Here is a 25,276-nt window from a genome sequence, read left to right on the forward strand (position 1 = left end):
AGGAGACTAGGTAGGGAATCACAAGAACACAGGGAAATTGTATACAGGTACATCAATTGTGTACTGCAAGGTTAGATCTCCATCCACAAGGGGGTGGCTGGACCACATCAAAGCAGCAAGGCATGTCTGACTGCTCCTCATGAATTAACTAGGATCCTCTTAGAGCTTTTCTTGAAAAAAAATTGGTTTGGATCTAAATGAAAGCAGTGTCAGTTTAGATTTGAGTGGATTTAAGTCGTTAAAATTATGCTTTGCACATGCAATCACCAGAATAATGGCTATTCATGATTTTTAGTGCAGTTCACGTGCACTAGGAGTCTCCGAGCGCAGCCAAAGGAATTACGTGCGTAGCTGACGTCAGGAATACCTCACTAGCAGCACTGGCGGTGAATAGGGAGCTTCTGCGGACGATATGTGGAGCAATCGTGTAAGAGGAGTCAGTCCGACCTTGTCTGGCTCACAGTCCTGCGCCTGGTTGTGCGTAAACGCTGCTAAAATAGTTCGCGGTGTTTGAAGCCCCTTCCGGCGCGAACAACTTTGGCCCTCATTCATGTTTTTATTCGCAACACATCAGCGTCTGGTGCACAGGAATAGATCAGCACCACTCCAACCTCTTCCGCATATTGGATTTCAATGCAAAGAGAAGGTCGCCAACGTCTCTCCTAAGGATTCGGGAAATGAAGATTGCTTCTGACACGTACTCACTATGTTTTTACTTTTCAAACGTTTTTTTCTGCGCAGTTTTGATTAAGTGATTTCCTTCAACTCGCGAAGCATTTTCTCCCTGTGTGGGGATTACTCGTTGCATTGCTTCTTTTTTAACACAACCTATAGTTCTGGGTGAGCTTGTGCTGTGCATTGTACAGTGCAAATATTCGATTACAATGTATTTATTTTAGGACAACCTCTGCCCGTAGAAAGTGCCAAATTAAGACGGAATGGCGAACGAGTGTAATCGCAACATTGTGGAGAAGTATATCTGCCATAAACTCTCAAAACGGGGCTTCGCGTTTGGCTTCGATGATGTCCGGGATGAAGAGGCTGATAATAATGGGTCGATAGTTGTCCCTGCACCGACTTTGGTCCGCCGGTGCCGTGAAGCCAGCACCGGGCCTGACAGCGAGAGCCCCCCCCAGCTGTGCAGACGGATCCCCCAGCCCGACCCGGCCGTCGAGATCCACAGAGTCCTGCGGGAGGCTGGAGACGAACTTGAGAGACTGTACCAGCCGGACTTCACGGAGATGTCTCGGCAGCTCTATCTCACCTCCACCACGGCGCAGAGGAGATTCTCCGAGGTGATAGACGAACTGTTCCGGGACGGGGTGAACTGGGGCCGGATTATCGCTTTCTTCGAGTTCGGGGGCACGGTGTGTGTGGAGTGCGCCTCCAAGCAGGAGATGACGTCGCAGGTGGACAACATCGCGGAGTGGATGACAGAGTATTTAAACGGACCTCTGAGCAGCTGGATACAAGATAACGGGGGATGGGTAGGTCTGATTCCGTGTCGTTGAGCATTTTGCAGATGTGTGACACGGCGGCGCAAAAGTCCTCTTTTACCCTATCTAAAGACGTTACAGTCAATACATTCACCTTATACAAGTTTAATTGAGATGACATCGTATATTCTGACATTACCTAATATAACTCAACATCAAAACCACAGCTATAGTTGATTAATACACATCTATTCATCTAGATGTGCCCATTACGCACCACAGCGCCAACGTTGGACATGTTCGGCCTCACTTATGAGCTGCTCTGATTGGATGTTCATGATGGCTGTCAAGCTTCTTTGACCAATCAGACCGCGTGCTCTGTCACACCTCCCTACGCTCTATCGTTAGACCCGCCCCTGTAGGAGAGGCAGTGACAGCTTTGCAGCTGTCATGGAGCAAAAGGGACAGCCCACTTTGTTTGAGGGAGGGAAAAAAGCTTATATAAACTGTATGCAATGCATCGAAGTATGGATCACTTTAGTGACTGTTACAACATGTACCTACTTATATATAAAGCTATATGCTGCTACGTGGTCCAGTGCTGCTGTGATGAGATGTGATACTTGATGAGGTCAGATGCTCGTCACCAAACAAAAGTATTGGATTAATGTGTTTAGGGTTCTGGGCAGGGCTCAGCTATCGGAGCCATTTTCTGCACATCTAATGATGCATAAACCTTAGGTAAAAATGAGGAGAGACATCTAAACCCCTGCCCGTACACATGATAACATAACAGAGACATTAAAAGAAAAATAGTGTGCAACATAATATCCACTTTTACAACAATTCCTCTTTCCCACAGCCAGCTAAGGGCACACCCCTCTCTGTGCTCATCGACAAATGATTAAACTAATTTACGATGTATTAGCCTTAAATTAGCAGAGGTGCCCCTAATGAGAGCATAACATTTGTGCTGGTTGGTAACTTAGCCGGAAGGTATAAGAATTGGGAATTTGTGTGGGGGGGAGGCATCATCAATGATTCATATTGAACATTTCATCTCAAAGGGAAGGAACATTTAACATTCCCCATGAGTCTGCCTTGCCCCTGGAGGTGCAGGTTGTGCCACATATCAAAGGCAGGCAACAGAGGGAGGGCCCTGCAGGAACACAGCGTTAATCTGCAGCCGCTGTGTTTAACATGCAGTCCTCTGTGCATGTAGGTTGGGACTCTTTTGTCTGCTTTTCTAGACCTGGGCCTTGAAGCCGGTGCAGGCTGGGCTGCTGAGATTCCAGCTCGAGGTCTCTGGAGCCTGTGCCCACTTTACAATAATGTAGGTCATCATAGTCTGTGTTTTCCAGCTGGGCGGAGATGGCTGTATCTCTGCTGCTGCTCTGCTTCCACTGGAGAGACAGAGTGTACAGTTTATTAATCCAAAGGATTATTCAGGATTATTTAAAAGCGCATGTTTCCACTTTGGGTCATTTTAAAGGATTTCTCCCTTTCAGCATTGAGGAAACTATATCTAAATGATTTCTCAAACAAGGCTCTATATCAATTTAAAACGGTAGTATTGGAGCTTGTGGTTTTATTGGCTCTAATGTTTTGATCTCCAGACTGATAAGAGTCTAAGAGACTGATGTTGATTTATATACTAATTTGAATGCTTGTCAGGTTGGGGATTTCCTGAGGTGTGTGTGTGTGTTTGTTTTTCAGTTACCTGACATTTAATAACTGGCACAGCAGACACAGAGCTTTCTCTGTGCTCTAGACTGGTTTTGTGAAATTTGGCTTCTCCTTTTTTTTTTATCAACTTCTTGTGTTTGAAATATAGAAAAGTCACTGTGTCATGCAGTGTGCCAATGGGTGATTCTCCCATGTTGTTGGTAGGTACTCTTAAATACTGAAGAAAATAAACTGCATTGTTTTGGGTTAGTTATGCATCCACACCCCAGATTGCTGGGTTTTTATTTTACACACAAAGCCCAATGAGGTTTTAGGGCTGTAGCCAGGATTGTAGAGATAGTGAGGTAATGTGTCCTTTAAAAAAAACTGAGCAGCAGCAAAACATAACAAACATGTTTTACTTATTTTAATCTTTCATGATATTTAGTCTTCTCTGTAACTTGATTTCTACATATTTGTTTTAATGCAGCTTCTTTGCATTGCCAGGAATGACATTTGTCTGGAAATAGTGATTCCCTTTTTCCTTTAGAGTAGTAAAATGCAAATATATTGAATCTAAATATAGGTGAAACTCCCATTCATACCAACCACACATTACCTTTTTAATTGCAGGACATAAACATCCCTTATTGCTAAAATTAATTCCAAGAAAAAGCGAGGACATGCCCTCGGCGTCCTCAATGATGCTACGGCCCTGACAAGGCTGCCATTGTTTGGGTGTTATTGGTTTTAGTGTGAAAGCTTTTTATGAAGAAACCAAATGTTAATATACTTTCCATCTACTTTGGGTCGTACATTTCAGAGGTTGCTGTTGGGTCAAAAACATTGCATTCACTTCACCCCCCAGCTGCCAGGGGATGATGCTTTTGTCTCTGAGAGGGTACAGACTATTATTTTTTCTTGATTGGGTTCCTGCAGCTTTGATGATGTGGACATAAAATAAACATAGTGATATGTGAGTTTAGACAAGTTGTGTTTATAGTCACTTACACTTTCCATTGTGTGATTTTATGCAGAGGTGAGCCTCGTGCTTACCTCCACCCGTGAAACAAAGGTGGAGGCTAATCAACCTATGACTGACATTTTGACATGTGGAAAGAGCTTTCTATCTGCCACCCTCTGTTTCCTGTTGTTTTTTAGACAATTTGTGCCCAAAGTATGAGTACCCACTAAATGTTGTTGAGTCTAGGCATAACAAGTGGTGAGTCAAACAACTGCATTTTAGACATAACAAAGCTGTTACTGCATTTGAAAAATCCCAGCTGAGGGTGAAATAACTCCCATTCTGCACTGATTACTTCCCACACACCCGGATGTAAAACACTGTCCTTGCATTGTCCTCAACGCTCAGTTTTTTCCACCTGCAGCCTATGAATTCATCCTTTGTGGAGGCAGAAAATTGCACTCATCAGTGGACGATTGCATTTTGGCTGCTGCCTGACCCACAAAGTGGTGCACCTGTGTTTATTTACAGGTCTTCTTAGTAAATACCAAGTGATTGAACAAAGTGGCCGACTTCTGAAATAACATGCTTTGACCTCAGACATTTGACTGGCGGGTTGAGGGGGCGGCACACAGCGAAACTTGGCTTCAAGAGAACAACAGTGGTTTCACAACTTTGGAAGGCTAACAGCCATTCTCAGCAACCATTGGATGGATTCCAATGAAATGACCTTTATGGCCTACTTCCTCTAAGCATATTTAAGGTCAAACGTGAATGGCCTAATACCTGCAAATCTAATGGCATTCCCATAATTTATGTTTTGCTTACTGCTTATTAGAACATTTTTGCATGTTAACACCTTACACAGAGATGGAAAGCATGGAACAGATACATACATTACATCAGCATGTTAGCATTGTCTTTGGGAGCAAGCTGACATTAGCATTTAGCCCTGTGTAGCTAGCATGGCTGTGGACATATCTTCTTTTCATGTGGTAGACAAGACAAAGGAGTGAAATCACCAGATTTTTCTTTGCTTTTGAAAGTCTCAAACAACAGGATCAGGTGTCTGAGGAATGCTGCGATCCAGGTGGCCTATTTTCCTATGTCACAAGTGTGTGTGTGTGTTTAAGAAGAAGACAATGTAAGTTGGCTTGGGTTGGGTCCATCCTGTGGGGGATTCCCTGAGCACAATCTGTTAGTCGACGGGTGGGACCTGCATGTTACTACAGTGTTGCAGGCATATGGCTGCGCCCCACTCCTCTTGTTGAGGCTGAGCGGATCTGGGACAAAGAGGAAGTCATTAATCTCCATATAGGTGACATGTCGGCAGAGTAGAGGCGGAACACAAAAAACAAGACAAACTCTCTCACAAAGGAGATACATGCAACCACTGGCAGAAAAACTGAAATAAATCCTGGTGATATCTCACTTACATTCAATTTGTGTCTCCCAGATGCAACTGTAATCCGTTAAACACAAGTCAATACTTTCTGCGCCAACAAACAAGTCATGATTGATCCATCCGTTCTGAGCCAGTCACAGCCCGTTGTTTCCTTTTTCCATCTGTTAATTTGTAGTTGTTTATCAGGCTGGCCTCACAAAATGAGTGTGTGGGACAGACTCCGCTTTCTTGTTTGTAGCAATCAGTGGGATAAATACACAATTACTCATGCAAATACCATATAGGGGTTTTCCCTCCCACTCATCATTTCAAAACACAAAGAATAACAACTTAGTTTCACTGCTGAGGAAGCAAACATGTCTCTACCTAACTGAGTTTTGGAGTTTGTTATCTCTTTATGTGGACTGTTGGCTCTGCAGTGGAGACCTTGCACCATAAAAGAGCTCAGTGTGGCAAGAAGCAAGCCAAGGTTCCCCCCGTACTGAACCCCTTTTGCTGCGCAGGCCTCCATCGTCGCCATCTGCCACTGTGTTTACACCCATCAGCCAGGCAACTGTAATCTCAGTAACAGTTCCTACTGACGCAGGCAGCTCTGGGCTGTTAACTAATTCTCTGAATTCATCTGAAATAAATACTTTCTTTCAGGAACAGTCCTGAAGTCATCTCAAGCCTGCTATCTGTGTAGATCCTTAAAGCACGAAGACCTATGCTCCACATATTGAGTCCTCTGTGTGGAATACTTTTAAAAGCAGGTTTAATTATTATATATTTATATTTTTCATAGCCATTATCACCAAGAAACCAGTTTATTCCTGCTTTGCTCATCAGCTTAAACTCTTTCACTACATAGAGTAAGGTTTTGTTGCAGCTGGATACGTTGCTATGAATAATTCAGATATGTATTTAAAATATCATCTGCAATTCCTCTTTTTTTTCTGAGAATAAAATCAAGTTGATCGTCAGACATGCTGGCAGTCCTAATTATAGAGAAGGCTGTTATCATGAAGACTCACTGTCTCTGCTAAACTTAAGTTCACCCAAACAAAGGAATTTGTATGATACTGTTGACTGGAACGTAAGGTCGGACATCGAGTTTTATCTTTTTTTCAGCTTGACATGACACTCCTTGCTTTTATGTTATGTTTATAGCATCTTTACCATTCCAAACATGCCACGCATTTCACGACAGTGCACCTTTGTTGTGAATGGAAATCATTTTAACAACATGGTTTGCACAGAAATATTTTATTGTTCCTGGAATATCATTCTGGTCCTTTGTGAGTGCTGTGGCTATTTCCACAACCCCTCTTCTCTCCAGAGACCCTCCACCCTGTCCGGTGTGCTTATTTCTGGGCATCCTCAGGAGAGGCGGAGGAATGTCTGCTGGGGAGCAGCGACTGTGAATAAATAATAGAGACAACCTGGGTTTTTCTTTCCTGAGTGTCCGATGAAGGTTGTGTGCGATTTCGCCGTATGACGATAATGTCAGCTGCTTCATTCAGAAACCACTGAAGGCGTTTTGTGTGCAGACGTGTGTGGTTTACTTATGGTGTGTTTATTTTGTCTCTTTTTCTCTTCATTTGCCTCTAGGGCCATGTGAGCCTGCAGATTGGTGTTGGTGAATTCAGCCATGTGATTGTGTTTCCTTTTATTGTTTTGTTCAAATCCGTAATCACCTCAACCTGCTGTTTCCCTGTTTCATGAGGGACACGTGCCTGAGCTGTTTAAAAGCACTATCCCAGTCAGAACACACACTGATGAATTATATATGGAGGAGATAAACTCGGACACTAAATGGATGTCCCTCAAGTAGAACCCCAAAGCCTGTCTGCACTCAAGTCGAGAGATTACCTCTTGTTTTTCACTCTTTTTTCTTATCCTCTTTCTCGCTATTTCTGTCTCTTACCCAGCTACAATGGACAAACTCATAAACACAAACACACACACACACGTGTCCAATCCCTTCACAAACAACACACTTGTTCCTTAAGAGCTGGCTTTCAGTGTCAGGTAGCGTTTCCAGATTCCTGAAAAATGCATGGACACGTGAGAGGCCTCTAAATATAGAAGTGTTAGCATCACTGCTGCCTTGTGGTCCTTTCATTGTCAGGTTACTCAGGAATCCCTGCCCTGTGTGCTTCTGTGCTATCATCACATCCACATCACAAACTCGTCCGCCAATCCGCATGGAAAAAAGCTTCTAATGAACCGTTTGAGATGGCAGATAAAAGAGTTTTCCACCTTTCCTGTCATGATGGGAGCTGGATAATGAGGAGCCTACTGAGACGCTAGTTGACTTTGCCACTGGGCACACCCTTGCAAGCTGTGCAGCATATCAATATAGGGCAAGGTTAAACGGTTCCTCCCATTGTCTGGCTGCTGTAGCTATTTTTGGGACAAACCCCCAAAATAGTTTTTAATAGAGATTTGATCCCCTCAATTAATTTGTAGAGCGACAATAGCCACAGTATTTGAAATGCAGCTGGGAGTGTCTCCTAAATGACTACATTGTCTTTAAGAAGGAGCATGTTGCATTGAAGTATAACCCAAATAGTCATTAGAGATCCAGTTAAAAAATATCTTCTTTTCACTGAGAACTACAAAAAAAACACATCTGCTCGGGCTGATTCTAGCAGGGTTAAATGGGAAGATTTATGTTTTGTGATTTGAGTGAATTGACCCTTTGATGTCCATATATTTAGTCACAAGCAAGACAAACACAGAAGCGGATGTACTGGTGCGAATCAATTATTTGCTGTCTGCAAAATGGCTGTGTACACACTCACAGGCATATGCACACACACTTATACTGTGGCACATCAGCATGTACACACAGAAGCGGATGTGGTGGTGTGAATCAATAATGCTGTGTTGTCACAGTGACATGTGAGCCATGGCAGGGAGCAGATGGCCCCGGGGTGCCTAGCTTCCTGTTAGCCTTGCCATTCAGCCTCGACACACGCACACACACACACACACATACACACACAAAAACATACACACACACACACACACACACACACACACACACACACACGCACCACCATCTCCGCTGGGATTTCCTGGTGCAACTAGCCACAGCACTTGCCATTAACAAACAGCAAATCATTATTGGCTCTTTTCTGAGTACATGCCCTCCTAAAAAATGACAACAGCCAGATAATGGTTAAAAGATGTCTCTCTCCTGTCCACGGTGGTCTGGGGTAAATCATTCTGTGCACCCCCTACTCGATGTGATTTTTGGCAGGAGAGCAAAACAGCCCTCAGGAAATATGATCTGTTTCAGTGGACGCTGAGTGAGGTCAGCCATTGCAGGTGTCACTTTGACTAGGTTGTATTGATTGAGCATTTCCGATGGTTTGTGTCGGTATCTCTGAGCAAAGACTCAATTAACACAGTAAGCCAGTGACGATAAATGTCAGATAATCTGTATATGAAGGTGATTTATTCAAATACATGCTGTAGAGAAAGGGTCTCTATGGAAAGGCCTTGGCGAGAACACTTTTGTGCTGATGGCTTTCAGCAGTTGTGGGTGCAACCGAGAGCTGCATCTCCTGGTGAAGCTCACCTTTGATGGCGACTGATTGGGTCTTGAAGTGCGGTGAAAACTATTCACCCCTGACGTTTGGAAGATTAAAGCTTTGCGGTGCTGCTAATACCTATAGTGTTTCAGGGCAGCAAACAGCGTTGATGAAACTCTACGCCATCCTGCACTCTTGATGTCCTTCCAAACCTTCAACCAAATGATGCTGTGAACAGACATGTTGTTGCCGTCACAGATAAACCCTGCTGTTTTCAGAAAGCTACACCTGCATGATACTTCTCACAGGGATATTTTGCTGGCATGGGGCTTACCCACCATCGCCACGGCGTTATATTACATCAATTTCGCAGGGTCTACTCTGAAGGAATGATGCCTTTAATTGGTTGTTGGGCTGTCATTACAACTTCAAAATAATGACAGATACTTCAAAGAAAACAGGGAGAGTTGAAAACAGGAGAACCGACAGTGATTCCTTTTCTTCTCAGGTAGTTTGTTTAGCATTTTTGGTATTTTTTTGACAATACAGCTATGCTTTATCCCTGTGGATGTTCTAAGGATGCAGTCATCTTGTGACTTATGTCAGAGCAAATCTTTTACGATGCCTGGAGTCAGTTATGTCAGGCGCCATTTTGCTTCATGGAGGAGATTTAACTGTCACATGTCTAGACGAGCCTCATGTCGGCAAACGTAACCACAAAAGGCTTAATCAACTCTGTAAATTGACCTATAAAGTGCTTCATTTATCTTTCATTTGTGGCATTGGTGGTAAAAAAGCTGTACAAAAAAAAGGCCCAAAAGGTTTGTATTATCTATTGTTTAATCAACTTTACTATATATATGTAAAGAAGACCTTTCATTTTTACTTTACCGAAAAGAATTCTTTACAAACTCATTTTCTGATAGCGCCCAACCTATCACGACAAGCACTCAGACTCCTTGACCTTCAAGGTTCCAGATTTGAATTAATGTGAGTCTATATTCCTGCACTGCAGGGAGGACATGGGGTTAAAACATATTCCTGGATGACTGGACATCACAAGGTGTCTTTGATCAGGAGGTGAGGCTAACAGGGTTTAAGAGGAGGAGGAGGAAAGATGGAAGGGCAAGCAAGTTATGAGGCTTATAAAGCAGGCAATAGGCAGTACAGTCCTCCCACTGCCACATGTGCATCAGCCAGGTCGAGACTGCTGGGGTAATTGCTGTAAAAAAGAAAAGAAAAGGCACGGGTGGTTAGGCAACCAGGGTTGAAAGGCCAAATGAAAATGGAGCTAGTAGAGCAAACAGCTTTGATTTAGTGGGAGTGCATGCTGTTAAAAGAGAGTTGGGGAAGTAGGAGTAGATTAGCTCACTCCATAGATATTTTAGAGCAAATTTGGAAAAAGATGCCTGTTGAAGTCATCTGACTCGACAATCACCTGATTCTCAGCTGATCATCTGCTGACTTAGAAACTAGGGGAATGTGCTTGAAAACATTTATAACAGCCTCAGCTCAATTTTATTTATATGCATTGTTCCTGTATGAATTGTGTTCTCACTTTGAGGCATTTTAGTCTCAGGTTGAAGCAGTATATTCTAATATTTACTGCATAGTCTACTCAGGCAGTCACTGTGTTGACGTTTTCCGTCGTAAATGCCTCTATTATGACACTTATGTGTGCCTTATTAGCTTTCCGTACATTTTCTCACTAGACTTTCAATGTTACAATGGGCAACTTATTATCATTCATCAGGTAGGCTGTGCTTGTTTCTCTTTGGTCTCTGCATACAGGACAGGGAAGGTCACACGGCTCCCAGTGAGCCAACCTGCTCCAGATCGTTCAAACAAAAGGCCGCTTTGAAAGCATGCCGCTAAGCATGGCTGTCTCCAAGGTATATGAGACTCACATTTAACTCACACCAAAGAAAGGATAAAAGACCAGGAGTATAAGCAGTGTCCACCCCGGCTCTTAGCTGCTTGAATAGGATTTTAATTGCATTCATCTATCTCTGAACAGGATTATAAAGTTATTTTGTTACATAATGCAAGTGTGCAGTGAATTCATTTGCCTCGCAGTCCACTTGGTTATCTCAAGGTTCCTTGAGATTCCTTCTCATATCAGGCCTCTCGAACACACAGTGCCGTTGTTTGTTTCCACACATCAATGCATTCCACTCATTCCTCTCCCCCTGGATGGAAATCAGCTGGTTGCCTGAGAGAGGTCATTGAACTGTTCCCCAGTATGCTCAGCCTGAGAAGGGGAAGGGGAAGGGGGAGGACAATGTTTTCTTGGCCAGGAGGACATTTGGGTTCATTCCAATTTGCTTTTAACCCAACTGACAGTTAAAAATAACATAGGCTGTGATTATGTGCTTTGATTTCTCAGCCGGATGTTAAATAGTGCAGGAATAATTGTTGCTCTCCCCCATCTGCTTGCAGGATAAGAGGTTTTGTTACACATTCCACAATTTCAGCCTGTGGGAAGCTGCTTTCCTTCCCAATGTCGGGATTTGTCTTCCAAGATACCTTCTTTTTTAATTACCTAATGCAAATATGATAGAAGTAGACAATAAGGAATACATATTCATATCCATGTGATCAACATCCTGAGTTCTCCGAGGGGTCAGCAGATGATAGTAAAGGAAAGAAGAAACAATTACCAGTTAACATTTTTTTTAGGAAAAACTAAATCTGTCAGATGAAAGTAGTGGAGTAAAGTACTTTTAATTTGTGGCTATATACAGTACGTGATTAAATGCAAATTTGTACTCTCCATTACTGGCTGTTGATGTCTTCACTTTGTCGAACATTTTCATTGCGGCTCTCCTCCTCACTTCAGAGCTGTTCCTGAGGGAGCTGCACCTCAAACAGGCGATTGTTTTCTTTGACATTATCGGACATCTGAGATCCTCGATGCACTCTGCTCCATCGCAGCGGGCCCCGTCCCAGACTGTGGCCTCTCTCATTTACATGGGTACACGGAGAACACTACCTGAACCTGAAACCTGGCCCCGTGTACTCCAATCACGTAAACCGCTCCAATATCTTGTTGCCGAAACTGACAAGCTTTCATTTAGCGAACCTTACAAGACGTCTCCTATATGAAAGGGGAGAAACGAGAGGCACTGGGCGTATAGCTTTGATGTTCTAATACCTTCTCCTTCGCCGACATGTTTAATTCTCTATTAGACGACATTACGCTTGATTTGTTTGGCAATGTTTACTAAATTACAAGAGGCAACTTGGGAGTTCATCAAAGGAAAAAACATTCCCTCTTTTTTGTGAACATTAAATGTGCCCATTTGTTACGGTTAGCTTTTTCTTCAACTTGGAGCTAAGATTCACGAGTCAGTTAATGGTTCAAAACAAATACAAATCACTTAGTAACAGTGTCTAACCAACTGTAGCTCTCAACTGCTGCACCCCTCCCTTTCTCCATGGTATTAGTACATGTTTGGCTTGCCTCTACTCTTTCCCTAGTTACCCGCACACAGTCTGTGATTTAGCCATACTTGGCTCTACCACAGAGAAGCTATAGTCTTAAAACCAGACAGTGATGTCATTGCCGCAGCATCTGGCACAGGAAGTGACTTAACACCCGCTGAACTGTCAAGTTCTTTTACAAAGACGTAGTCAGTCGCTTGCTGCCTGAAAAGCAGCTTTCTGAACATCAGGATTGAGTCATTCTGTTACATCAGGGCTCTACAATGCAACCTCGAGAAAACCACAACAACGGAAAGCTGAATGTAACATTTCAAGGAAACCAGATGACTGAATTTCATGGGCAAGACAAGAACAATAAACTATCGAATGGCCATCAAGCTGCAGATGGTGTTCCCACAGATCCCATTCATTACACCATATACAGTAGTCGTTTCAGGCTGAGGTCTGTCGGTCTATTTTCAGCCCCACTGCATTTGAGGCGGTAGTTGTGTGGTCTCAAGGTCTTAAGGGGTCAGTGGATATGACTTTTAAGGCTTAAAGCAGCGTGCCGCCCTTGTCGAAGGAAATGGGCCTCTCCCTTGGGCTCTGTTTGTCAAAGAGCAACAGGCCACCTGGGAATCTGCTGATTCCCACGCTCTCTATCAGGGTTTTTTATCTGGACCAATCAGGCAGAGAGGTTCGGCCATGGGGTGCTCACACGCCTCCCTGTTTTTCCCAAAATAAGACACACTCAGGTTCCTGTACACAGCAATCCAAAGCTGATTTAAAGCTGGTAGAGCAGATTGACATGTGAACGTTCAACTTCTGTGTTTAATTATTAACCCAAACTGCAGTGAATGTCAAGAATAGCATTGCTTTTTCTGTCCGCTGAGTGCTTCTGCATGTTTTAAATGCCACAGAAATAACTTTTATTTACCAAGGGGCTCTTATATAAGCACTCTTGCATTCTCTAGTGAAAAATCGGAACAAAACAACCCATGGAGGTCGAAAGTTTCATGCAATTACCTCAGGCACCACAATTTTCTTGCTTTCACATGCATACATGGATTTGTGAAGGCCACAAACACGTCACTGGAACAGAAGATGTACAATGCAAGGCTTCCTTGGAGAAAACACAGAGCTATTAGACATCCAAGTGGCAGACATCCTGTCTTCACTGGAAAGCCACTCAAGCCTGGTTTAATGCTCTCCAAACACACCAGCCTCCTCAAGTGTGGATGATGAGTCAGCGGCCCTTTCCACTCTCTCTTTTGCTCACGCGCGTCATCGGTGGCCTTTTAAATGGGCAGAGATGTGAGTTGTTTTATTAGATTGGGCAGCTTTAAACCAGAAGCCTGATATTTATAGCAGCACAGAAGTCTTGCAACTATTGTCACTTCCTCCTGCTCTGGGGGGCCGGATGGGCTCGAAGCAGACGTCCTCAGCGAGGCAGACATCCCCTTTTAGCTTTATTGTATCTATTTGAGGAAGCCATTGTGCCAAGTTCTGGCAACTGTGAAGGATTTGAGATCAATTGTTCATGTTGAAAAACGTTTCAAGGTCAAGATCACAGCACTGTGAACGAAACCTACTGACTGAGCTGCACAGATTGTCTGATTTATTGTGAGCAAAAAGGATTGTCTCTTTTTGCTTTGATGTCTCTTTGCTCTGCATGAAGAAGTCCCTCCTCTGAGCTTCAGTAAGTTGAAAGGGTGCAGATAAACCAGGAGGAGAGCAAGTGGCAGGAGAGCAAAAACGCTCGGCATCTCGCCCTCGCATCTCTGAGTCAAGGTCACCCAGTTCCTAATTTCATGTTGGATCAAAGCAGATAATAAAAATCAATAGGCCGAACCACAACAAAGGGCCTGCAAGGGTCATATAAATCAGGATTAAGTTAATATATCAGAAATGTTGTCCAAAAAACAAGACACTGCTGCACAAATTGGACAGCTTAACTCCAGTGATTCCCCTCCTCCTTCTCCCACCTCCTCAATGGGATGAAAACCAAGTTCACCGGAGCGTTATTCATCTCCAAAGAAGGCAAAGTCTCATGTGTAAAGTTACAGTCCTCATTTATCTGGCTGGCTTAGACAATGAATAATGAAGACAATAAAAAGCGCAGAGTGTCATGAGGAGTGTGGGTGATTTACTGGCGATCACGTTTCATGTTCCAGTGGAGCAGGCTCACTCCCACGGGAGAGCGTGCTGTTTTGTAAACACACAAATGCTGCTGCTGACGTAATTTGAATATTTATGAGCCTTAAGGGTATAATCCAACGTCGAAAACGGTTTCTCCCCTTTCAGTTCAGTCCAATGAAGGTACACTGCCAAGTTTGAAACCTGGGTCTTAACATGACACTCAAAGCAAAAGCTAATAAAAGGTTTCCCGTTTCTCTTCTTTCAAGGTCGGAATTTACACTTTGTTCTCGTTTTCATCAGAAAGGCTTATATAAATCAGTAGTTAATATATTGTCTAGCGATGTGAAAGGCAGTTTATTCATTGGTTGTGCAGGAATTTATTATATTCAAAGGTCTGAAGGATGTAAAAAAGTCAAGTTTTCTAAAGCTACTTTCTGACTATTTTATATAGAAAATATCCACTTTTATCTCATGTTATTGTATAAGTTGAAAATGACTTTCAGTAATGCTTGTTCTTTTATGTAAAAGATCAAATGTTTGAGTTGAAGAATTATGTGTCTCTCTTACGAGGGTTTCAGAGGTGGATAATGTCTCCCGAGCAGTTTTATGGCTCTCTGGGCTAACATAAAAATACATCATGAAATGAATTATTATACACTGGGTGGGGGCTGCATTTTATAATTATTTTCTTTATGGATTATTCTGCTGATTATTTTCTTGAGTAATTGGTCTATACAATGTAAGAAAATACTACAAACTGCTCATTACAAGATCTCATAGCCCAAGTGGGCTTCCTAATATGACGTGTTACCATCCAACCAACGGTCCCAAACCAGAAAATATTCATAGAAAGCAGGAATTCTTGACATTTTAAATGCTGGAAACAATAAACACTTGTGATTTAAGATGTGATATCAAGGACGCTTCTCAGACATTTTGATAGTCTGATCCAGTCAAAGTGTGTCTAGTTTTTGGCGTGCTTTCCAGATTTGTACAGCTTTCCACTCAGTTTGTCTTCATCACTTGGCTGCAAGGTTGTTGCAAGTATTGCAGTATTGTCACAGTGAAGTGAAGGGCTCAGCGTCCTCAGCTCGAAGCTGTTTGGCCGTGCTGACACAGGGGGATTCTCTGGGTAATGAGTATTGCAACAAACTCCTCCGTCATCTAATTTTTGCCGGGCCAGTCGATGGATGGCCCTTCAGACCGAATCTGACCTTGCTGCCAGACGAGAGGTTGCTGTCCTGTCACCTATTGTGTCTGGAGACGGGTGGTTATTTTCTTGCATCCGTGTATGAATAAATGAATACAAGTGATGATATACAGACATAAAAGAGTGAGAGAGATATTAGTGGATATTTTGATCAAAACAGATGGATTACAAAGGACATTAATGCCTTCCTTGCATTTTTTTCGATCTCCAATTACTCTCCCTTGGATCCTGAAAAGGGAGTTTTGTTTGACTTTAATTAGCGGCGCAGAAAACTGCAAGGAGCTCATTAGAAAATCAAAGACGGCGGCAGAAGCAATATCAGCGTATGCAATATCATAAGTATGTTACTATGTGAATGCTTTGGAAATAAACAGAGCGTGGGGAGAGGCTCGGTTCAGGGGTAAATAGCAGGCAGTTTAATTACAAGTTGAACTTTAACCCACATCCCTTTCTCTGAGTCTCAGTCTGCCCGCAATTACCGACAGAAACAAAGAAACGTCCCAAAACAAAGATGACGGCCTTATCATTTTTTCTATTTTGGCAAAGTGCTGCTTGGGGTTCTTAACGCAGCCAGCCAAGTGAACAAGATGACTCATTATTTTCCACACAAGTCAAGCAATCATTGCCAAAAGCAGAGAGGAGACCCAAAGGAACTGGCAAATGTTTGGCATCTCCTGTTAGCCTTAAGATAGCAGGAGGCCATCCGGGGGAAGACAACAGTGTAACATCTCTTTGTGTTCATGAGAAGACACTGAGCAAAAACCCAAAGGTCTATATCATGTGAAAAACAAATCAGAGGTCGAGGACAGGCTCTCCCCGCTGGTGGGAAAAGCAAATCATGTGTGAAGCTTCCAGCCAGTGTAACCATGACACTCAGGCAGCCAGTTGCCACCCCATGGCTGAATATGGGATCCTCTCAAGTCTGCCTTCTTTACTCTGTTAGCGTTTCTCAGAGGGATTCATTGTGTGCTGTAAAAACGAAGGCAGGGAGTGTGTAAACCTGGCTAGGCATTTTCCCTTTGGATTCTTGGCGGCTGTGACCTTTATAAAGCCATTGATCCAAAAAGTGAATACTTTGGAGAACTGCAGCCTGGACTTTATTTCCCAGAAGCACACCTGCTGTTGGTGGCAGATGGATTGCTTCAGGGCAGCGAGTTTTAAGATTATCGAGTCTTTTGTTGATGTGATCAGTGCAGATGTTTTGTTCTTTCCTGTCCCTGCAAACTTTCTGTGTCCTGCTTTGCCAGCTGCTTATTATCATTTTCTTCAAAGGCTCATTTTTGTCCATAATGACAGTCTATACAGAAAGAGAAAGAAGGAGAGGAAAGGGAAAAAACTGAAAGTACAGAGGTTTGTTTTTCACATGGCCGTGGAGCACTGCTTCCTAACGTGTGGTTGAAAAAGTTCCAGGAGCATGCCTCAGTCTCATGATATCCACCTGACACTCTCCCTCCCTTCCTCCCTCCCTCCCTCCCCTATCTGTACTCGACTCTCCCCTGGGTCAGTCTGGAGTTATTACCTCCTGTGTCCTTGTGGGATTCTTTCAAACATCCATCACCGCTCTTATGAACCTCTTACTGTAATTGGCCCGCTTTTGTTTCAGACTTAAATAGAAGCTAATCTATGCCTACAGTCTGGGACATATTGAGGACACCAATCACGAGTTTGCCATTTTGTATGGCCTCGCTAGCGGTCAGTCACATGCACTTGCTGCTGGGCCGTTGGCTGGTTTGTGTTTTGGCCTCAGCAAACTGTTATTTGTTTGCAGTAGGTGGAACAAAATACAAAAAAAAGGGAGGCAGTGTTTTGCCAGCTAACACATTCCCCTCAGCTGGAGGTCTGAATGAAGAGCTTGTTCTCTAATTAATACCTGAATCCTGGAGAGGAGGAGGGAGGAAGGGAGGGTATCACCACTGAAAGACAGGGCTTGTTCACATGGCTCCAAAATAAAGCCATCTGATATGTTGTGCTCTATTTACAGATTGGTAGAGCAGCAGCAATGAACAATCAGAGCATTCAGTTTGTTAGACAGACCGTCAACAGTTCCACCTGACTGCTGCTTACATTTACCTTGTCACCTCCTCACAATACATACAGAAAGCTAATTAACAAGATTGTCACTTACATTAGGGATAATACGAAGCCTATAAATCAAGGAATTAGACTGCTAATTGAAATACATTTGTATATGAAATGTCACAGGGATAATTGAATATATCATATCATATTGTTTCTTATTGTATCGGTGGTAACACAGTTTTGGGGTGTAGCCACTATGCTAGTGGCAATGCTCAGGGGATAGCAATGACAAGTATCTCAAAAACAGATGGATTGCCATGACATTTTTACAGATATTCATGGTCCCCTAACAATACATTCTGGTGATCCCTGACATGTCCACTAGCGCTATCACGCTATCATTTGTGCTTTTGAGTGAAATATCTCAGCAAATACTGGATGCATTACAATGACATTTAGTTCAGACATTCTTTTTCCCCTCAGTATGAATTGTAATACCTTCGGTGGCTGTTAAACACTAATGATATCCCCATCAGCCTCACAGCTGTGTATTTATTGCTTCTTGTGTTTGCATGCTAACCTCATACCTGTCTCGAATTCATATTTAGCGTTGCCACTGTGTGAGTATGTTAGCAGGTTGATGTTAGCATTAAGCTCAAAGCACAGCTGACTTCAGTGTAACAGAGCTTGCCAACATTACTGTAGACTCTTGGTCTGTTTCTTAGCCCTGGATAATTACAAACTCTCAGCTGCAACAAAGGAAATGCCATGTGGTTAAAGATATTGCTGGCTGATTTAAGAGTGCAGTGTGTTTTGACACCAGACGGCCTTAAGTGGGAAGAAAGTGCTGATCCTCTTCCTCCCTTGTGTCACCAAAGGGGCCCCCAGCCTCAGGAATGCGACAGGACGGGAAGAGAGGAGAGGGAAACAGGAAATACTTTTGTCTCCCCACTGCACTTCAGAATGGATGTGTCTTTTTGCTTTGGAGTGGGCTTTTGTTTGATAAAAGGAAACTGAATATCAAAATGTCACAATTACGTGAAAGAAAAGATTATAATGACCCAGTTCTGCAAGGTCGAATAAAACATGTGTTCCAGTTAGAATTACACATAACATAATTACTGCAGGTAAATTGAGTTGGATCAAGACAGATTAAAATAGAATCATAATATAAACCCATGGGAACTGACAGAAATGTTATTGTGAATTAAACCTAACCACTCACTATTGTTCCCAGATAAAAACATAGGCATCAAAGGAGATCAAATGTAGAGCATTACCACAGTGTGTGTGTGTGTGTGTGTGTGTGTGTGTGTGTGTGTGTGTGTGTGTGTGTGTGTGTGTGTGTGTGTGTGTGTGTGTGTGTGTGTGTGTGTGTGTGTGTGTGTGTGTGTGTGTGTGTGTGTGTGTGTGTGTGTGTGTGTGTGTGTGTGTGTGTGTGTGTGTGTGTGTGTGTGTGTGTGTGTGTGTGTGTGTGTGTGTGTGTGTGTGTGTGTGTGTGTGTGATAGAGAGCAGGGAGCTTAGCACCATGACTTCCTGTCCAGCTGTTCCCGCTGTCACTGCTCAGGAGCAGATGTCTGTATTTCCTCGTAGAAGACACACGGCTGTGGTATTTGCTCCATGAACCTTGCATACACTCACACATTCCCAATTTATAACAGACCTCTTTTAAGTCCTCAGCAGAAAGGCAGAGCGCCCTGAGTAACATTAATATTTATGCGGGAGTGCTGCAAGCGCTTGTCCAATAACGCTCTCTTTTCACCCCTATTTGGTGGTGGCAAAGGGATTAACATCTGAAAGGGTCCGTTCATCAAAAAAACATACCTCTAGGTGTTCAGTGATTCAGATAACTTTAGTTGTATTTGATACGCTACCTAGACTTTTGCTACCAGCATTTGAAAAATTACACATTTAATATAGACAGAAGCAACCTTTACCACAGAAGCAGTCCCAAGGTGTGTTGTGGATTATGTAACCAGAGAAATGTTGTCCGAAATAAATGTTGCTATATTCTTTCAATCATTTTCTTATTTCTTATTGTTTTATCTTCACAAATGCACAAAGGACCATAACCAAAAATGTATTGGCTATGCAGTCAAAACCTGAAAAAGCTCTTTCCTCTATACCTGAAAGCTCCATTTTGTCCCAAAACTAATAAAAACACACCAATTAGCCACACTGTTGGACATAGTGACATTTTCCTTCGTTTTAATGAACGGGGGGGGGGGGGGGGGGGGGCATTGTATTTTATTTTGAGTCAGTCCCACACCAACACCCACACACAGTCCTTATGCTGTAAATATTTACTAAAGCCCTGTATTAATCCGCAACTAAAAATAGTTCCCTTACAAAACACAATATACTTACGCCAGATTAATGTTTGTTAAATAATACAATGCCCAGCTGTTTTAACAAATCACTGAGCTTTTTTTTTTACAAATGAAGTTTCAAATATGTTTCCTGTTTCTAAAGATTAACGCCTTTAGAAGGAACACATGGGATGCCAGCTTTATCTTTATTGTGTTTCTATTAGGCTCCACCCATCAAATAACCAGCTGACGCAAGTATGTTTACACATAGGTAAACAGACATTCTTTGACAGCCCAATTAACCGTCTGTCTTTCTCTTCCTGTCTCCCTCCCAGGAAGCCTTTGTGGAGCTGTATGACAGACAGAGGGAGTCCCTCTTCAGCTGCTCCTGGCCCTCCATAAAGACGGTGTTCGGCCTGGCAGCGATCGGGGCCGCCAGCCTCACCATCGGAGCGTACCTTACACAGAAGTGAACCCTGTTTCTGCCAGATTTTGACTTTATTCCTCCTGCTCCTCCTTCTCCTCGTGCCTCTTCTTTTGACTTTGTATAGATGCCTCTGACCCCTCAGAGACAACCATCAGACTCTTCCGAATCTGGCTCTCTTCAAAGGCCTCTCTCTGAAAACTCCCTCTTCCTCGCCCCTCCATGTCAAAACAGACTCAAATCAAAACAACTGAAGGAACCAGATGCACGGCCAATACAGAGGAAAGGAGGTATTTAAAAGAGGCCGCTTAGATGATATCGCACTAAGCTGAATAAAGCTGAGGAGAAAGGAGGTGGCATCAGTGGCATGCATCTTTGACTTTTTGTTCTGCCTGCTTCTGTACTAGTTATAGCATGAATGTTGAGTGTTAGTGTAGACGTTGCATGTGTCAGAGCTCATGCGGGACCTCTATTTGGAGGCCTTGATGAAGATGGGGGTGTCGGGACAATGATGCCCCACACCAGAGAGTACAGGGGCGAAACCCTGCCCCTGCTTGTTAGGGTGAAGAACCCCGTTTGAACTGTGGACTCCAGTTACCGCACTCCAGTTGCAGCCGTCCTTCAAAGGACTTCCTCCGCAGAACAGCTGCTCAGAATGTATAATGGAAACGGCTTGCATCTACTGCTTTCTCTCCTCAGACAGCTCCAGTGAACTCTGAACACACTGCACCATTATACTCTCCCTGGCCTTTCATATGTAGAGGACAGGCCAGTGGGAGACTGAGCTCTGCTGAATGATTTGCAGAGATTGAAAGCGCTTCGATTTTTGTGCTGTTTTGAATTTTGTAAGCACGCCAAACCCCCAAAACGGTGTGGAAAAGAGGAAAATGGAGTGAAAAACATGCCGAAGAAGCCTGTCGTTGCATAAAATTCATATGGTAATGAATATACTGGAAAAAATGTTGAGCACAGCAAAAAACAGTAAGGTAAATCAGATTCTAGGGTGGGAGTAGGCAACACAAACGGACAAGATTTGAAATGTGCATTCCTTAAGCAAGGCGATGCGAATCCTCTGCTAAAATGACTCCATCACTGTTAACAGATTTACACCCAGCATCTTTTAAACACTGAGTTATTTTATATTTTCTACCAGTTTCTTACTGTTAACTCTGCCCATTTGTGGTCAGATAGTTTGAGCTCGCCCAGGTTTTTTCAAAGCTGACCCTGTGGACACGTGTCCCCCAGCTGCTGAGGCCCAGCACACACTCGGTACTGCTACAATCCACTGACAACGATGCTTGTTGACGTGGACTGAGAGAACTTCGTCTGGCCGCAGATGACTGAGTGGAATACCACGGCAGCAGGGTTTCAGTTTGGGACTGAAGCCAGTGTCCCGAGTGCTGGAACCTGAGCTGTCCCTTCTCCCCGCTCTGCAAAATGCATTCAGTCATTGATTGGTTTTTATCGATGTTTGTCTTGTGTTACAGTCTGATATAAAATGTGGAAACGCTCACAGGCTCCAAAATATTGTATTGTACATAGCAAGTTGGTTTTGGAAGTGTTTTTATTTTCTCCGTCATAAAAAAAAGTCCTCTATGCATGGATGAAAGATACTGTCTTCACACAATAAATATGTGCAACCATATCTATAGCAGCATAGGGTAGAAGATAATAAACAACAGCAAAGGAGTTGCATTTTTCTATTTATTGAGAGGTACCCGATCACAGATTTTCTAACAGTACTTTGATGAAAAAAATTAATTGTTTTCACTTTTTTCTATTCTATGGAATCACACTGTAACTACATTTTTTCCTGGCTGCTATAATAACGAGAAAGATGTTTTTCTTTTCATTTTTAAGTGAATTTCAATGTTGTATTAATATCGGCTTAAGGCTGCTATACTGTCAATTTAACTTCTACTTACAGCTTAAACTGCCACAGATTTACAGTATAGTTCTAGAGAGCTGAAAACCAAAGTTAACGTGTATTAATCTGTAATTTAAAAAAAGTAGCTTATGGAGGATACACTTCACTGTTCAGTGAGGTGTTATGATCTCTCTGTGGAGGGTTTGTCTAGTGTTACTGTACTATATCAGCTTAACCCTTGTCAGCTTTGTGCTCAGATGATAACTCAGTGCTTATCTGTAAAATGTTGACCTGCCAGACTTAAACCATGTCTCGGATGTCACTATAAACAACCCCATCGTCATTACAGCAGCTCACAGTGTGTGATATTCCCAGTGATGTGTGTGTGTAACAGAGAAGAAGGTGATTTATGAGCAGGAGTAGTAACAGCAATATACTGTCATTTTTATATTCTCTGTACATATATGAATGTAGGCGCAATGGTTGCTGTACTGTTTTATGTCTATAATCACAAACCTGTAGCACTTAAAAAAAAGTGAATTGTGTTTCTGTTGTTTACTGCTATATCCACGATAAGCTAGCGGGATCATATTGTTCCTAATAAACCAGATTTCTCAAGCAGCTGCAGTCCAAGTTCATGTTGTGTCTGCTTTTTTATCGATTCTCAGCCTCGTCTCAGCAAGACAATAAGAGACGTTTTAGATGGAGCGGTGTACCAACAGTGCTCTTTAGATGATCTGTTATCTATCCACAGATGTGAACTGTATTTGTAAGTCTGGTTGTGTCAACGTGACAGTCTCCTTGAGAAGGACTGTGTAGGCGCAGCAGCCGCACCCAACCAGACATCAAAGCTGTCCCCAAACACTGCACTTGTCAGCCTCCCTCTTCTGCTCCATGCGCTGCTAAACACGAGTGCAAAAACCCAAAATGCCCCGAGGCCAGATTTTTTTTAACACCCCCTGCCTCTGTTCTGATCACACTTGTCTTCAAAGGCTAAGGCACTCTTGCTGCTCAGTGGAATTTCTTAAAAGCATGATGCAGTAAAACTAATGTTGAAAGAGTTGGGGGTGTGTGGGTGCGAGAAAATGAGGGAAGAGGAGTGAAAGAAGGTGGTGGTGGTGTGTGTGGATTTATCCCCGAGAGACCAACAGTGTAGGGAAGTTCATTTGGACTGGAGCCCCCTCGCAATCCCTCCTCTCTCTCCCACTTGCATGCATATAAAATGCATGACACGCTCTGAAGAGGAATTTTAAATTAAGCCCCAGACTTTCAAAAGAGAGTCCAGTGTCGGTGAGGATGGTGAATGTGTGTGTGTAAAGGAGAAGATGGGCAGTGAGGAGAGGGGAGGGGGGAGGATAGTGAAGCCCTCCTGCCTCTTCTGCTTTAGGGCTACAAGGTGTAGAGGAGCCTTCCCTAGCTCTGGGTATCACAGGGGAGATTGGGAGATCAAAGAAGATTGTCTGGAGTTAGTCTGGTCCAGTTTTACCCTTCATTTGGAAGTCCATCAGATCCACTCACAGTACCCCTGCCTCATTTAAAGGCAACCTTTCACCACATTAAAAACTTCCTGCTGAAATCTAGCAATTTCCTTCAAACGATATATTTTTTTAAAAGCACCACTCGGGAATAATTCATCTCTTTTTGGAATGTAAATATGCAATGAGAAGGAGTGACTTACTATCTAGCCCCGCACTGTATGAACTGTACTGCAGTGTCACCTTGTGGCTGCTGCACAAACACTACAGCAGGGTTTAATAGTCTCTGCAGATTTGTATCTCATATACACAAAACCGATTTTAAATTTAGAGGATGATGAACCATCAGCTGCTGCAGAGTTGAGCTAAAAAAAGATTATTCTCTGGCACATGGTTGTACATCCCTGCTCTGAAATATCCTCAGGGCATCATGCCGTGAAGAGAAAAGGCTCCAGGCTGAAGGCTCAACTGCTTTGGGGATGACTGCTACATCCGTCTGTGGTTAGTGAGTCTTCTTAGAAACATGTAATGAAGAAAATCTGTGAGACAAGCATCTGAATTTCACAGAATATGGTAATCTGCAGGAAAGGCATGGGAAGCCTGTGGTGAAACTACTAACTACAAATCATGACGGTGATCAGCAAACCTAAGGAGTCCATCAGTTCAAAGTTTTAAAAAGTAATGTACTACTTAATGTTTAAACGGTTATACTAGCCTACGTAGGCGTAGTACACATACTATAACACCGTTTTTTTTTTGTCGAGTTACTTTTTCCAGTTTTTGGCTGATATAAAAATAAAATGCAACACTTACTTCAAATTGTTTTGGCTTAGTCATTGTGTATTTGGCCTTCAGAGAACCAACATATTTGTGTAATATGTTTTATAAGCCACACATTCGCCCAGTTAATAGGCCTACATTGTTTGAGTACATATTTTTAAAACAAAAACATATTCTTGCTTTTAATGCTTCTCTGCCGATTAATCTTTGGTCTACAAAAAGGTCAGAAAAGTGGCATCTCCCAATATCTTGTTTGATCACAAGTCTCTCTTTTAAATCTGTCGTGATTTAGTGTATAATAAAAAAAACAAGCCCAATAGTCAAGATAGATATTTAAAAGTAGTTGATAAATGGTTGAAACATCAAGTTGCTGCCACCAAACCATTCAAAGTGACTGAACCTATTTAAACTAACTAGATTTAGTTTGAATTAACCAATGGATCCATCACAGACAGCGTTTTCACCATATTCAAATGTTATCAAAATATTGTTAAAAGCCATCCCGTGTATGATGAAGGCAGATTTGAGACTTTGATTGATGTCAGACACATCATTTGGGAAACATTTGACCATGGAAACACATCCTTGAACCAGTTCAAACCAAAGTCAAATAACAACTTAGAAAGACAGCTTTGAAG

General features: G+C 42.7%; 1 protein-coding gene across 1 annotated transcript; it reads left to right on the plus strand.

Annotated features, from left to right (window-relative positions):
• The first annotated feature begins 386 nt into the window (after positions 1-386).
• bcl2b (BCL2 apoptosis regulator b) lies at positions 387-23,016 on the plus strand. The gene is made up of 2 exons (XM_034137179.1): positions 387-1,487; positions 20,428-23,016. The coding sequence occupies exons 1-2, from the start codon at positions 939-941 to the stop codon at positions 20,563-20,565; spliced, it is 687 nt and encodes a 228-aa protein (XP_033993070.1). The 5' UTR covers positions 387-938; the 3' UTR covers positions 20,566-23,016.
• Positions 23,017-25,276: the final 2,260 nt, after the last annotated feature.

This window comes from Trematomus bernacchii, unplaced genomic scaffold (assembly GCF_902827165.1).
Source record: "Trematomus bernacchii unplaced genomic scaffold, fTreBer1.1, whole genome shotgun sequence".
Classification (NCBI taxonomy): Eukaryota; Metazoa; Chordata; class Actinopteri; order Perciformes; family Nototheniidae; genus Trematomus; species Trematomus bernacchii.

What these genes read in the sequence shown, in the direction of transcription:
- bcl2b (XM_034137179.1), top strand. Translation starts at nt 939, where the DNA reads ATGGCGAACGAGTGTAATCGCAACATTGTGGAGAAGTATATCTGCCAT. An exon ending in TACAAGATAACGGGGGATGG is followed by an intron (nt 1,488 to 20,427) that starts GTAGGTCTGATT and finishes TCTCCCTCCCAG; the next exon opens with GAAGCCTTTGTGGAGCTGTA.